The sequence below is a fragment of the Gobius niger genome (genome assembly GCF_951799975.1).
Source record: "Gobius niger genome assembly, chromosome: 18".
In the NCBI taxonomy this organism is placed as follows: Eukaryota; Metazoa; Chordata; class Actinopteri; order Gobiiformes; family Gobiidae; genus Gobius; species Gobius niger.
Genome location: NC_136869.1, coordinates 1866922 through 1879712, shown reverse-complemented (window position 1 = coordinate 1879712; position 12791 = coordinate 1866922). Strand labels below are relative to the sequence as shown.

Here is a 12791-nt window from a genome sequence, read left to right as displayed (position 1 = left end):
GGAAGGCTCTTCAGATGTTTTGGACACATCTTAATTCTCCTCCTCTGTGTTCCAGGAGTGTCCATACAGAGTGCATCGTTCAGGCTGGAGAGGCGAGGTTGGGGGCTGAAGCTTACACATGTGTCACCTGCAGGCCACGGGCGGAACCGCCGCCTGGGCCGACCACCCCCCACAGCCCCCTCGCCTCCATCACGGCGGCAGAAGAAGTGTTAACAGAAGAAGCTCCAGCCATTTCACCCTCGTCCAATCACTCGCAGCCGCCTCCTACAAGTCCCGGCGTCCGCAGCCCGGAGTGTGCGGAAACGCAATCGCACCCACATTCTCCCTGTACGCTCCTCCAACAATCTCCACCGCGAGAAACAGAGCATCCTCCAAGCCCCTCCCCCGATGTCCCCACGGAAAGTAAAGACAGAGAAAGTCCGCTGCCGTTCGAGCCAGATCTGACGGTTTTCCGGCAAGCAGCGCCTGAGCCTTCGGAAAGCCAGGAAAGCCCCTCATCGACATCTCCGCCCTCTCCTTCCAGCGCAGAAGAAATCCCTTCACAAGCTCCGCCTTTGAATATCCAACATTCGCCACCCACTCTCCCCAACTCTCACGAAGATCATTTCGATCCAGAATCTGTAAATCTGCAAGAGCGGCTCACGATATCAGAAACGCATCCATCGAGTCCTAAAGAGAGTCGTTCGACAAATGAAGAAGATTCCGCACCGTCGCATCCTCCAAGTCCTCGGTTATTATCCCAAGCGTGTCCCGTCACGGAAACGTCTGAGCCATCCCCGCAAGAGCCCATGGAAGTCGAGCAAAGCATTTCTAAATCAAACCCCAGCAGTCCTTTGCCTTCTCGGAGCGAGTCCATCGAACGTTCGCCAACTCCGGAACAATCTGAGCCGACGGAAGCGCCAGAACCTCTTCCGAGTGTCGACAATTCAGAGGCTAAACCCACAAGTCCGGCTTCACAAGAGCAGGAAGTCAATCCGGAAGTTTCGGAAGTCGTGACGCGTTCGCCGATTCAACCGAAAAGTCCCATCTCATCTCCAAAAGACTCCCAGGAAGTAGAATCATTGCAACGGGATAATGCACAATTGCAAGAAAGCCATACGCAAACTTACCTCGCGTCGCCGGGACATCAACGGACGGCCGCCCAAGACGAAGGCGGAGAGATGGAAGTGGAGACGACGCTTCCGGTGCCGCGAAGCCCCCACTCGTCGGGGCGAAACAGTCCTTCGCGGCTGGAGGAAGAGGACAGGATGGAAGTGGACGAGTCGCACGGCTCGACGCAAGAGCGCGAATCGGCGGAAATCCAAATTCAGGGTAGTCCCGAGTCCCGACACGAACCGCTAAGCCCTCGTCCGAGAACTCCCTCGCCAGTTCCTCGCCAACATCTCGACGAAGACGCATATCCATCTCAAAGCTCCCGAGTCGAAACCACGGAATCGCCAATGGAAAGCGCTCCCCGCTCCCCGCAAAGCCCCGTCGTCGGATCAACACTGGAAGAGGAGCCCCCCGAGTCGCCGAGCCTCAAGACTGAACACGACATTTCTACACTGGACACGGACCTCTGCGCCGCCCCCCGCAGGTCCAAACCATTGAGCCACGCTTCGTCCGCCTCAGCGCCATGTAGCCCCTCCCGCCGCCCCGCCCGACCATCGCAAAGCAGTTTATCGCAACCCGCCAGCCCCGGCCAAGTCGACGTATCGCGACCCCTTCGTCCGCTGGAGCTGAGAATACCAGTTTTCGACAGAGTAGGGATTGAGAAGAGGGAAGAGTCCCCGATGTTGCACTCGAGTCCTGAATTTGAAAGCCAAACACTGGAAAAATTGCCTTCTAGCCCAAGCCCGAGCGCGTTGGACCTACCCGAAATGCCTAGCCAGGAACTCGCGGAAGAGCAGCCAGCTCAAAGTAGCGCCAGTCCTCCTCCGAGCCCCCTCGCCCACAAACCCGCACCGGAAAGCCTTAGCACTTCAGCAAAACACAGTAGCCTACCTTCATCACCGCGTGCTGATCGATCTGGAGACTCTACGCGACCTCCTCCTAGCCCCGCGGCTAGCTCCTTAACGGCGGCTAGTCCAGCGCCGTCAGGTCTCGCTAGCCCCGCCTCCCCGCAGCAAATGGACGAAGATATTGATCGTTTGAAGCCACACAAAGCAGCTAGCCCCCTTTGCAGCGGCCCCAGCAGCCCGGTTCGTTCAGAAAGCGCCGTCGATTCGACTCAGGCACGCGCAGAAAGCCCGATAAACTCCCCCACTAGCCCAGCGCCGACACCAGCTAGCTTTAGTCCTCCACACTGTAAGCCGCCAGAGGGTAGCTCCGATGGCGCGTCTCAAAGTGCAGCTGAAATCGTCCACAGTCCTCCAAGGTCTAGTCCTGCTGGTCTCGCTAGTCCTGTTAGCTCCCAAAGACGCTCGTGCGATGGTAGCCCCGCACACGCTACTGACGTTAGCTCCCCGCCGACGCCCGGTCAAAACTCGGAGAAACCGGAGCCCGACGCCGCTGCTTTGGGCCTCAATCTGGAAGAGCCACGTCTCATTTCGCCTCGCGACGACGAGGTGTCCGCGTCTGAAACGGTTACGGCGCGAATTGTCGCCGAGCAAGCTGGTCCGTCATCTCCCAAGTCGCTTCCAGACACTTTAGCAATGAGTCCTGTTAGCCCCGTTAGCCGCGAAGAAGTTTCCAGCCCGCACCTTAGCCCCGAAAGATCCGCCAGCCCCTCGCCTCCGGAACAGTCTTCGCCGAATCGCTCTCTCAGCCCCGCGTCGTGTCCGGCGAGTCCCCGACCTCAAAGCCCCTCTCAGGATAAAACGACGACGCCGAGCGCTGCCGACGCCCCTCCCAGTCCCGAAGCTGCTGTCCTCCTCAGCGCGAGTCCCATCGCTCCAATGGAAGAAGAAAAGCCTAGTCCAGTCGTGAGCCCAGTTTCCTCTCCCAAACACGCACCGAGTCGCTCGCAAAGTCCTCAGCGACTCGAAGACGTGCCCAGTCCTTCGCCGTCCAAGCCCAGCCCGGTTAGCGAGGTTAGCGTCGCCGCGGTGTGTGACGACTCTGTGGAGGCTGAAGCAAACGATGAACTTCCTGTCTGCGAGGAGCCACTTCCTGTCTCTCCAACTGAAAGTCCACAGCAAGAAATGGAGGCATTGGATCGGGAAGCAGCATCGTCTACTGGTTAGTGTTTGTCTTTCTACTTCTACATTATTGTCTCATTAACCTTAACGGCTTTGGAGAAACACTATATGTAAGAGGTTTTCCAACATGTTTTGGGATTGTGACTAGATTAGGGCGAACATTGGTCATCAATTCAAAGTGCAGCATGAGAAACTCTCTGGGTGATTCTGGGTGATGTCTGTAGGATTTGAAAGCTAAGAATCCACAGAATTCCCTCCTTGAGCTTTAACAACTAGAGCAGGGATAGGCAAGTTAGCTTTGTGAAGGGCTGATTTTCTTCCATATCAAAAATCCAATCATAGAACAAAGTAAAGCCTCAATTTCTCCAAGTCCCAGTGTCAAAAAATGGGGTTGGGGTCGCTCTCGTGAAAGTAATCAACAATATTTTTTGCATTTTTGATCAAAATACCCTCTGAAAATGTTTTGTAACTTATATGTCAATAAAATAAGACCTAAATCTGGGTCTATCCTTATAAGTCGGACTATAAGTCGCACCTTTTTCATAGTTTGGCAGGGGACTTATATTATTTCACATCAGCCGCTAGAGGGCGCTCTAAGCTTGTGTGCCAGTGTCTAAAACGGAACACAAATGCCCGAAAAGAGGTTTCCATTACTGCAATGATGAAAACAAAAAAAGCTAGTAGCAGGCTAAAAGCCCGATGGCCTCAGCTAGAGGAACAAGATCACAAATGGGTGCTTGAACCACGTGCGACTTATAGTCTGGAAAATACAGTATTTTGATTTTGTCGCTTTTGTATGAACTTTTTATATGAAAACACAAATGACAGGAAACTTGCAATGCATTTTTTCTCATATTGATCAAATTGATATCTCTAGTTAACCCCTTAACTCCCACCTGAACGGAGCACATTTTCTCCAGTTTGGCTTTACCCCAGTGCGAAAGCTTCTGGAAAAAAGGTGTGAAAATAGCAACAAAACTGAGACGAAAACAATGATGGAAATGTGACAAAAAAGTGACCAAAAATGGTAAAAAAGATAAAAAATTTGATAAAAATTTGACCAAAAAATGACAAGAAGTTACCAAAAATTTACAAAAAAATGACAAAAAATGACAAAAGAAATTACGAAAAAAATTGAAACAAAAATTACAAAAAAATTACAAAAATGTGACAAAATTTAAAAAAATAAATAAAAATAAAAAGACAAAAAATGTGTTTAAAAATTGACCAAAACATGACAAAAATGTGACAAAAAATGTAAAAAATATAAAAATAAAATTGTAATAAAAAATTGAAAAAATGACAAAAAAGTTACAAAAATCAGTTGAATACCCAACAAAAAAATGATGGAAAAAAAATCTGGTAATTGGGTTTAAAGCGGCACTAAGTAGCTTGTTTACCTTAAAAAATCCTTTCCGTCGTCCCTCTGGGGGTAATACAAGTGTTAATGGGATGATTGGGGGGTCTTTCATCTCCCCTTGTGTCTCTGGACAGAAAACCACAATTGCAGCTTTCCTGCCTCCGGGTCAGAGTCACCAATACACACTAATGAAATCATGAAGAAGCTAACAGGCTAACGGGCTAAGCTAACTGACACTCCAAAACAACAAAATGGCTAATTGGTGCTTTGAATCTTTCAGACGTTGCTGCAGAGGAAGAGCCAGAGGAGATGGAAGTGGACGAACAGAACGAAGAAGAGGCGATGGAGACGGAGGCGACGCCACAGGAGCCTGAACCAGAAGAGGAGAGAGGAGACGATCTTCTGAGAACGGAGGAGGAGCCTCCTGAGAGGAAAGAGGACAGAGAGAAGAGTCTACAGAGGGTAGATGGAGCAGATGTAACGGGAGAGGAGCGCGCTCAGGTGGAGGATTGTCTGCAGGCGACAGAAAGCGCAGACGCTGAGGAGACGACTCACCTGCAAAGGACAGAAAAGGCAGACGCTGAGGTGGAGGAACATCTAGAGAGGATAGAAAGAGCAGACGAGACTGAAGAGGCGCACGCACAGGTGGAGGAACGTCTGCAGGCGACAGAAAAAGCCGATGCTGAGGCGGAGGAACATCAAGAGAGGATAGAAAGAGCAGACGCTGAGGTGAAGGAACATCTAGAGAGGACAGAAAGAGCAGACAAGACGGAAGAAGAGCACGCTCAGGTGGAGGAACGTCTGCAGGCGACAGAAAAAGCCGATGCTGAGGCGGAGGAACATCAAGAGAGGATAGAAAGAGCAGACAAGACGGAAGAAGAGCACGCTCAGGTGGAGGAGCGTCTGCAGACGACAGAAAAATCAGATGTTGAGGCGGAGGAACATCAAGAGAGGTTAGAAAGAGCAGACGAGACGGAAGAGGAGCACGCTCAGGTGGAGGAGCGTCTGCAGACGACAGAAAAAGCAGATGCTGAAGTGGAGGAACATCTAGAGAGGACAAAAAGAGCAGGCGCTGAGATGGAGGAGCGTCTGCAGTCGACAGAAAAAGCAGATGCTGAAGTGGAGGAACATCTAGAGAGGACAGAAAGAGCAGACGAGACGGAAGAGGAGCACGCTCGGGTGGAGGAACGTCTGCAGGCGACAGAAAAAGCCGATGCTGAGGCGGAGGAACATCAAGAGAGGATAGAAAGAGCAGACGAGACGGAAGAGGAGCACGCTCAGGTGGAGGAACGTCTGCAGGCGACAGAAAAAGCAGATGCTGAGGCGGAGGAACATCTAAAGACTACGGAAAGTGCAGACGCTGAGATGGAGGAACATCAAGAGAGGATCGAAAGAGCAGACGCTGAGATGGAGGAACATCTAGAGATGGAGGAATGTCCGCAGACGATAGAAAAAGCAGACGCTGTAGAGGACAATCATCTGCAAAGGACAGAAAGAGCAGACGCTGAGATGGAGGAACATCAAGAGAGGACAGAAAGAGCAGACGCTGAGATGGAGGAACATCAAGAGAGGACAGAAAGAGCAGACGCTGAGATGGAGGAACGTCCACACACGATAGAAAAGGCAGACGCTGAAGAGGAGAATCATCTGCAAAGGACAGAAAGAGCGGGCGCTGAGGTGGAGGGACATCTACAGACGTCGGATAGAGCAGATGTAACGGGAGAGGAGCACGCTCAGGTGGAGGAACGTCTACAAAGGACAGAAAAAGCTGAGTTTGAGGAACATCTGGCGACGACCGACAGAGCAGATGTGACGGGAGAGGAGCACGCTGAGCTGGAGGAACATCTACAAAGGTCAGAAGGGGAAAGAGGAGAGGAGCACGCTGATGTGGAGAAGCATCTGCAGAGTCCAGGAAGAGTAGACGAGATGGAAGAGGAGCACGCTGAGCTGGAGGAACATCTACAAAGGACAGGAAAGGCAGACGCTGAGGTGGATAGACATCTAGAGAGCACAGGACGAGCAGTGGAAAGCGGAGAGGAGCTCACAGAGGTGGAGATACATCTACACACGACAGAAAGGGCTGACGCCGATGTGGAGAAACTCCCACAGAGTCCACAAAGAGCAGACGAGATGGAAGAGGAGCCCGTCGAGCTGGAGAAACATCTAGAGACGACGGAAAGCGCTGACGCCGAGCTGGAGAAACATCTAGAGACGACGGAAAGCGCTGACGCCGAGCCGGAGAAACATCTAGAGAGCACAGGAAGCTCGGAGGAAAGGGAAGAGGAGCACGCTGAGCTGGAGGAACATCTGCAGACGACAGAAAGAGCAGAGGAGATGGAGGAGGAGCAAGCAGAGGTGGAGAATCATCTGGAGCGAGATGAGTGTGAGCGACCGCAGAGAGATACTCCAGAGCAGCCACCTTCTCCCAGATCAGAGGAGATCCAGGCTGAGGTGGAGGAGATGGATCTGCAGACGCCCGAGGAGAAGAGCCTTCAGGAGGAGACCGCTCCAAGTGAAGAGCCCAATGAGGAAGAGGAGGGAGATCTCGGCCCACGCAGCCCTCCTACAGGTACTGTACTCCTGAAGCCGTTCCTCACTGGGACAAAGCAAAACACTCAGCTTCACACATTCACACTAACGGCCTGTTTTCAAAAAGATAAAACTGTCATTTTCATTTAGTTTTTTTTACACATTCTTAACCTCTTAACTCCTGCCTGAACCGAGAGCATTTTCTCCAGTTCAGCTTTACCCAAATCCTGCAGGCCAGTGTAACGTCTCATCTGAAAGCTAAGATCTACAAAACTCATCTAAATGGATCTTTTTCCTCACGTCATAAGATTTTTTTTTCCCATCATTTTTTGGGGGGGGGGTTCAACTAATTTTTGTAACTTTTTCGTAATTTTTTTGTCAAATAGTACATTTTTTGTCACTTTTTTTGGTCATTTTTTGAAAAAAATTTCATCATTTTTTCGGCCATTTTTTGTTTCGTTATTTTTTGTCACATTTTTGTAATTTTTTTGTCAAATAGTAAATTTTTTGTCACATGTTCATTTTTTTGGTCCATTTTTTGTCACTTTTTGGTCATTTTTTTGTCATTTTCTGTCATTCAAATCTAAAAGCTAAAAAGAAAAGCATCAAAATAGCGAGAAAAAAGAGGATGAAAAGAAAAACAAAAATGTGCCGGAAAAGCAACACAAAAAGTAACGAAAAATTTGATGAAAAGTCAACAGAAACACGACAACAAAGCGAGGAAAAAAGAAAACAAAAACGTGACAAAAACACAACAAAAAATGATAGAAAAAATGTGACAAGAACGCAATAAAAAGCCACAAAAAAGTAATGAAAAAACAACAAAAATATGACAAAATGTTACAATCACTTTTTCAGGTCTCAGCTTTCAAATGAGCCGTTGTTGCTCTCCAGTCGAGAAGCTTTTAGATTTGGGCAAAGCCGAACTGGAGAAAATGCGCTCCGTTAAGGCGGGTGGTAAATGTCACATTTACGCTAATTTGGGCCAGGCTGCTCAGAGTCCAGGGCTGTTTTTCAGTCCCAGTCCAGCCCCTGAACATCTCCCATCGTCGAGTCCAAACTCCAGAACTGGGGTCCGTTTCTGTCAAAGAAACTGCTGGAAACCTGAGGATTATAAAGTCTCATGACGATTATTGAGACTGACCAAAGTAGAGATTGCAATTTTGATTAAATCTTTATTAAGGGGGGGGGGGGGGGGGGGGGTATTATGCAAAATGGACTTTTTCAAGCTTTCCATCATGTTATTCTGTCATTCCCTCATTAAAAACATGCCTGAAGTGTAGCCTTGGCACATTCACGTATTTTTGAGTAATCTGTAAAAACTCTGATGGCGGCCATTTTAGGGATAGGTTTGCCTGAGTCCTCCTAGGAACGCCCCCACCTCCTGGAGACGCCTCCGAGCTTTCGTCACCAGCCGAGTAACCAACCACTGCTCCTCAGCGTGTGGAGGGGGCGCGTCTAAAGGCTCAGAGGTTCTTAAAGAGACAGAGGCCTATTTCAAGACATTCACTACAGCCATTTTGAGAGAGACATTTTATACGAGGCAGTTATTCTAATTTACTGCATTTACAGACCAACAGAAGGTTTGTCATCATTGTAGTGTGATATAGACTGGTGCTATGTGACTGAAAAAAGCAGAATACCCCCTCTTTAAATAGAAACAGCCCTACGTCGTGTCATTTCATGCCTCGTCTTTGTCAACAATGAAAAGTTGTTTGAGAGAAAAAAATATTTCAGTTTGACAAATGTGCATGTGTCTGTTTGGTGTTTGCAGACGACCGGCCGACAGCAGATCTCACAGAGGACCTCACACTCACAGAGGACCTCAGAGAAGACCATAGAGAGGACCTCAGAGAGGACCTCAGAGAGGACCTCACAGAGGACCAGGACTCGCCGCGACGTTCTCCTCCTGCGTCTCCGTTTCTTTCACAGAAAGCCGCTCCTTCTTCCCCTAAAACTCCCCCTTCACCAAACTCTGCCTTATCTCCTCCGCCGTCCTCCCCCGCCGCCTCGCTGTCTCCCCCCAGAGCCGGCTCTCTGGACTCACCCGCCCCCTCGCCCGCCCTCCCCGACAAAACCCAACACGAACTCCTCGCCAACAATCACAACGGCAAAATCACGGAAACCGAAGCCAACGATCGACGGGCCAACGAAGAAATCAAGTCGGCGAAAGACGACGAATGTGCGAGCGACGGATTCGAGAAAGACGAGCTCAAAAACCAGGCGTTTGAAGACGAGCTTCTGAAGGACTCGGATCTGGAGGACAATTCCTGCTCGTCCATGTACATCGACACCGACCAGTCGCGGAGCCCGTTCAGGAGCGCCGGCAAAGACGAGCGGGAGGAGGCAACGGTAAACGAGAAGGCCATGGAGGAGGAGGAGGAGCCTGAGAGAACGGAAAAGATCGATCGTTCTGATGTAGAAGAAGAAGAAGAGGAGGAGTTTGAGTTCATCCAACGAGAGGAGGTGCTTAAAATTCAACAGGAAATGACGGAAAAGCTCGAGTCGGCGCGAGAGAGGTGTCAAGAGGTGGAAAAATCCCTAAACGTGGCTTTGGAAGAACGACCTCGAGTCACGGACGAGGAGGAGAAGCTCGAGAAGATGGAAGAACATTTAGAGGAACAAGGGGCTAAGTTTGTTAAAACGCACTCCAACATCGTGGAATGGGAGGAGCACACGGAGGAGAAGAGCCCGAGGAACGGCCAAACTGTGGAAGAAGACGAGGAGGAAGACGAGGACAAAATGGCGGAGGAAACGGTCGGCCGAAAACCCGCAGCGTCTTTAGAAGAGGAGAGCGAAACCGGCCAATGGGAGACGAGAGAAGCTTCAGCGGAGACGGAAGCAGTGACATCGGAGGAAGCGGCGGAGAAGCAGAAGTCGCCAGAGAGGACGGAGTCGGAGCTTTTGGGGAACGACGACGACGACGAGGCGAGATCGGTCGACATGTGCGAAGACTCTCAGGTAAGTTCTCTCACCGATTAAAGCGCTGCAGGTGAATAAGGAAAACATTTAAATAAAGAGATGTCAATATTAAACTTCTGCTGGAGATTCCTGATGAGAATATGAGGGAAAAATGTATTACACGTTTTCGGGCATTTCATGTTTTCACTTTAAAATAAGGCTTTACATATTAGGCAGTAGTTTCAACATGGCTGTGCTGCTCCTGGTCTTTCCCGCGCGAGATGCAAGTGTATCAGACTGCAAATTATCTGTCCCGCATTTGTGAAAAACCCGCGTTTCCCGCACTTCTTACGGTCCATGAATGCATCTCACGCGCAACCTCGCTGTTACGTGATTCGTCTGAAATCAAAACAACTGCCACGCGGATGCTGTAGCTACTTTTGTCATGGATTAAGTTTTGCCAGATGGATGCTACTACCAGTGTTAATTTTGACATGTTTTATTTCAGTTTTAGTCTTAGTCTTTTGACTGAAATGTAATTTAATTTTAGTCGAGATTTAGAAAAAAAAAAAACTTTTCAATTTTAGTCTACTTTTAGTCGACAAAAATTGCATGTCAATTTAGTCGACTAAATTTAAGACTAATTTTGTCGACTTTGCATTGATGATATTCATTATAATCATATTTAATCAAGGTCCTCGACTTAATGGAGCTGCTCCACATGAACAAAGCTCAGAGCTGATCCTTTAACAGAGAATTTACATGATCTGAGGCTCTTTCAGACGCTCAATAGAAGTTTGGATGATTTTAGTCTCTCCTTTTCATTTTTATTTAGTCTTATTTTAGTCAACTAAAATATCTGGACATTTTAGTCATAGTTTTAGTCTCATGAGAAAGTTTTAATTTAGTTTTAGTTCGATTTTAGTTGTCAATAATATCACTTTGACTAAAATTAAGCCTAAATATTTTAGTCGACGAAATTAACACTGGCTACTACCAGACGAGTGAGAATCGGATAAAAAGGCGAGAGCAGCAGGTTCTACGACTGATCCACAGTGAGTTTATTTACTTATTCTGTGAGAACAGTCGGGCTAACGGGGTCGCATCACCCGTGCTACAATAAGCACTAAAAGCCCCGCACGAGAGCGCGGTGTCGACCTGCCTCCTTCTGCAGCCGTGCGCGGCGAGACAGAAGTGCACGGGAAAGACACGCTGCGTTAACCGCCCCGAGCTGCTGCCGCTGACCCACTGTAAAAAGCGAAACGTAACGCCTTCATACTAAACAGAGCCTCGCACTGTCACAAATACCCGATTCGAGTCTGTTTGTTCCGCAAACGGCGCACACTAGTGATGCGCGGGTCAGGGTTTTTTTCAACCCGCGGGTCCCGCATTTGGAGCAGGTTCTAACCCGACCCAGCCCGCCCCGCAACGTTGTTCTATCTTTACAACCCGCCCCGCCCCGCCCCGCACCCGCACCCGCAACCATTAAAAATGACGCGTTACAAATATGATCCGTATGAACAGCACCGGCGTGTCAGCCCCTCGCGCGCTCTCTCTCTCTCCGCAGAGCACTGGGCAAGAGGGAGAGAGGAAGAGAGCAGAGGTCGGCCTAACGCGAAATCACACACAGTCGCACATACGGTGGAAAATAGGACACACGAGCTCCACAAAAGCGTTCTCTGGATCACAAGCTGCAAAACGCTGCTTGTTTTATGAAAATCCGACGTATATTTACGCTAAAAACCTGCTGTAAAGACGACGGAATAAGTTGTGACTGAATTCAATGAATGCGCGTACGGAGGCATAGAGTGCCCGCGACCGGCTTTTTCTGACCCGCCCCAACCCGCCCCGCGATCAAAGGAGAATTTCACGACCCGACCCGACCCGAACCGCGGTCAGACCGCGGGGTCCGCGGTGGAACCCGCAACCCGCGCATCACTAGCGCACACGTGTCAGTGCGGTCGGTGTTGACCCACTGGACACAAGCTAAAAGTGGCTCCAGGTCATTATTTTATAGCAGTTTTCCTTTAGGCTCAGTCCCAATAGCTCCAGCCAAATCTAACCAACAGCCTGATTAACAAACATGTATGACACTTAATCCTTTACTTACTAGATTATTTTCAAAAATATTACACTTTACATTTCATACATTTTATTCTTCTATACTTGTATTTTACCTCCCAAAAAAAAAAAAATGTAGAAATATCAATTTGAAGCTTTTGCTGAACATCACAGATATGAATATGAGAAAAAAAATGTATTGCATTTTTTCAGTCATTTTATGTTTTCACAAAAAAATAAGGCATTTTGAGGGGCCAAAATTGCCTATATTTTGGGCAACGAAAGCAAAATAATGAATTGAGCCAGATTAAATTTTATGGTTTTATTTTATTGACATATTAATAACTAATCATCAGTGAAAAAATCTGTAAAAACTCAATTTCCGCCTGTTTTTTTGGTTTCAAAGCTGAATAAATCAGGCTCAGAATTAGATATTATCCCTGTGAAAAAACCTTCAAAACATTGTTGTGTCTCAGCCTGTAAAGTTTGGAGTCTGTGGGAGCTTCTATAAGGGCTCAGGCTCTGCCCGAGTGCGGCTTCTCTCATTCAGAGAAAACCAGCCCTGAAGTTTTGTAGCGAGTGCTCATGCTCGGCCCGTTCTTCCACTTTTCCGCTCCAGCGTCTCGTAGGAGGAAAAACACCATATTTGGGTGAAAGCGTCATCACGGGGCCCCTTAGCAGGACACGTGGATGTCAAATCTGTCAATATTTATGAATGAAAACCCGCGGGAAAGACGGACTTTCTACTTCCGGGTCACCTCCACCTCGCAGACAAAACATCATAATAGTATATTTGTGTCAGTGATGAATAGTTTCTCCTG

The 12791-nt window shown here is 48.6% G+C and overlaps 1 protein-coding gene across 1 annotated transcript in view; it reads left to right on the top strand.

The window, feature by feature from the left end:
* LOC306977863 (histone-lysine N-methyltransferase 2C-like) overlaps positions 1–12791 on the top strand; it is a 99848-nt gene that overhangs the window by 19670 nt on the left and 67387 nt on the right. Inside the window, exons 14-19 of the mRNA XM_079576302.1 lie at positions 56–3159; positions 4760–5208; positions 5269–5760; positions 6031–6072; positions 6157–7048; positions 8783–9969. Of these exons, the coding sequence (XP_079432428.1) occupies positions 56–3159; positions 4760–5208; positions 5269–5760; positions 6031–6072; positions 6157–7048; positions 8783–9969 (6166 nt within the window). The remainder of the gene's footprint in view (positions 1–55; positions 3160–4759; positions 5209–5268; positions 5761–6030; positions 6073–6156; positions 7049–8782; positions 9970–12791) is intronic.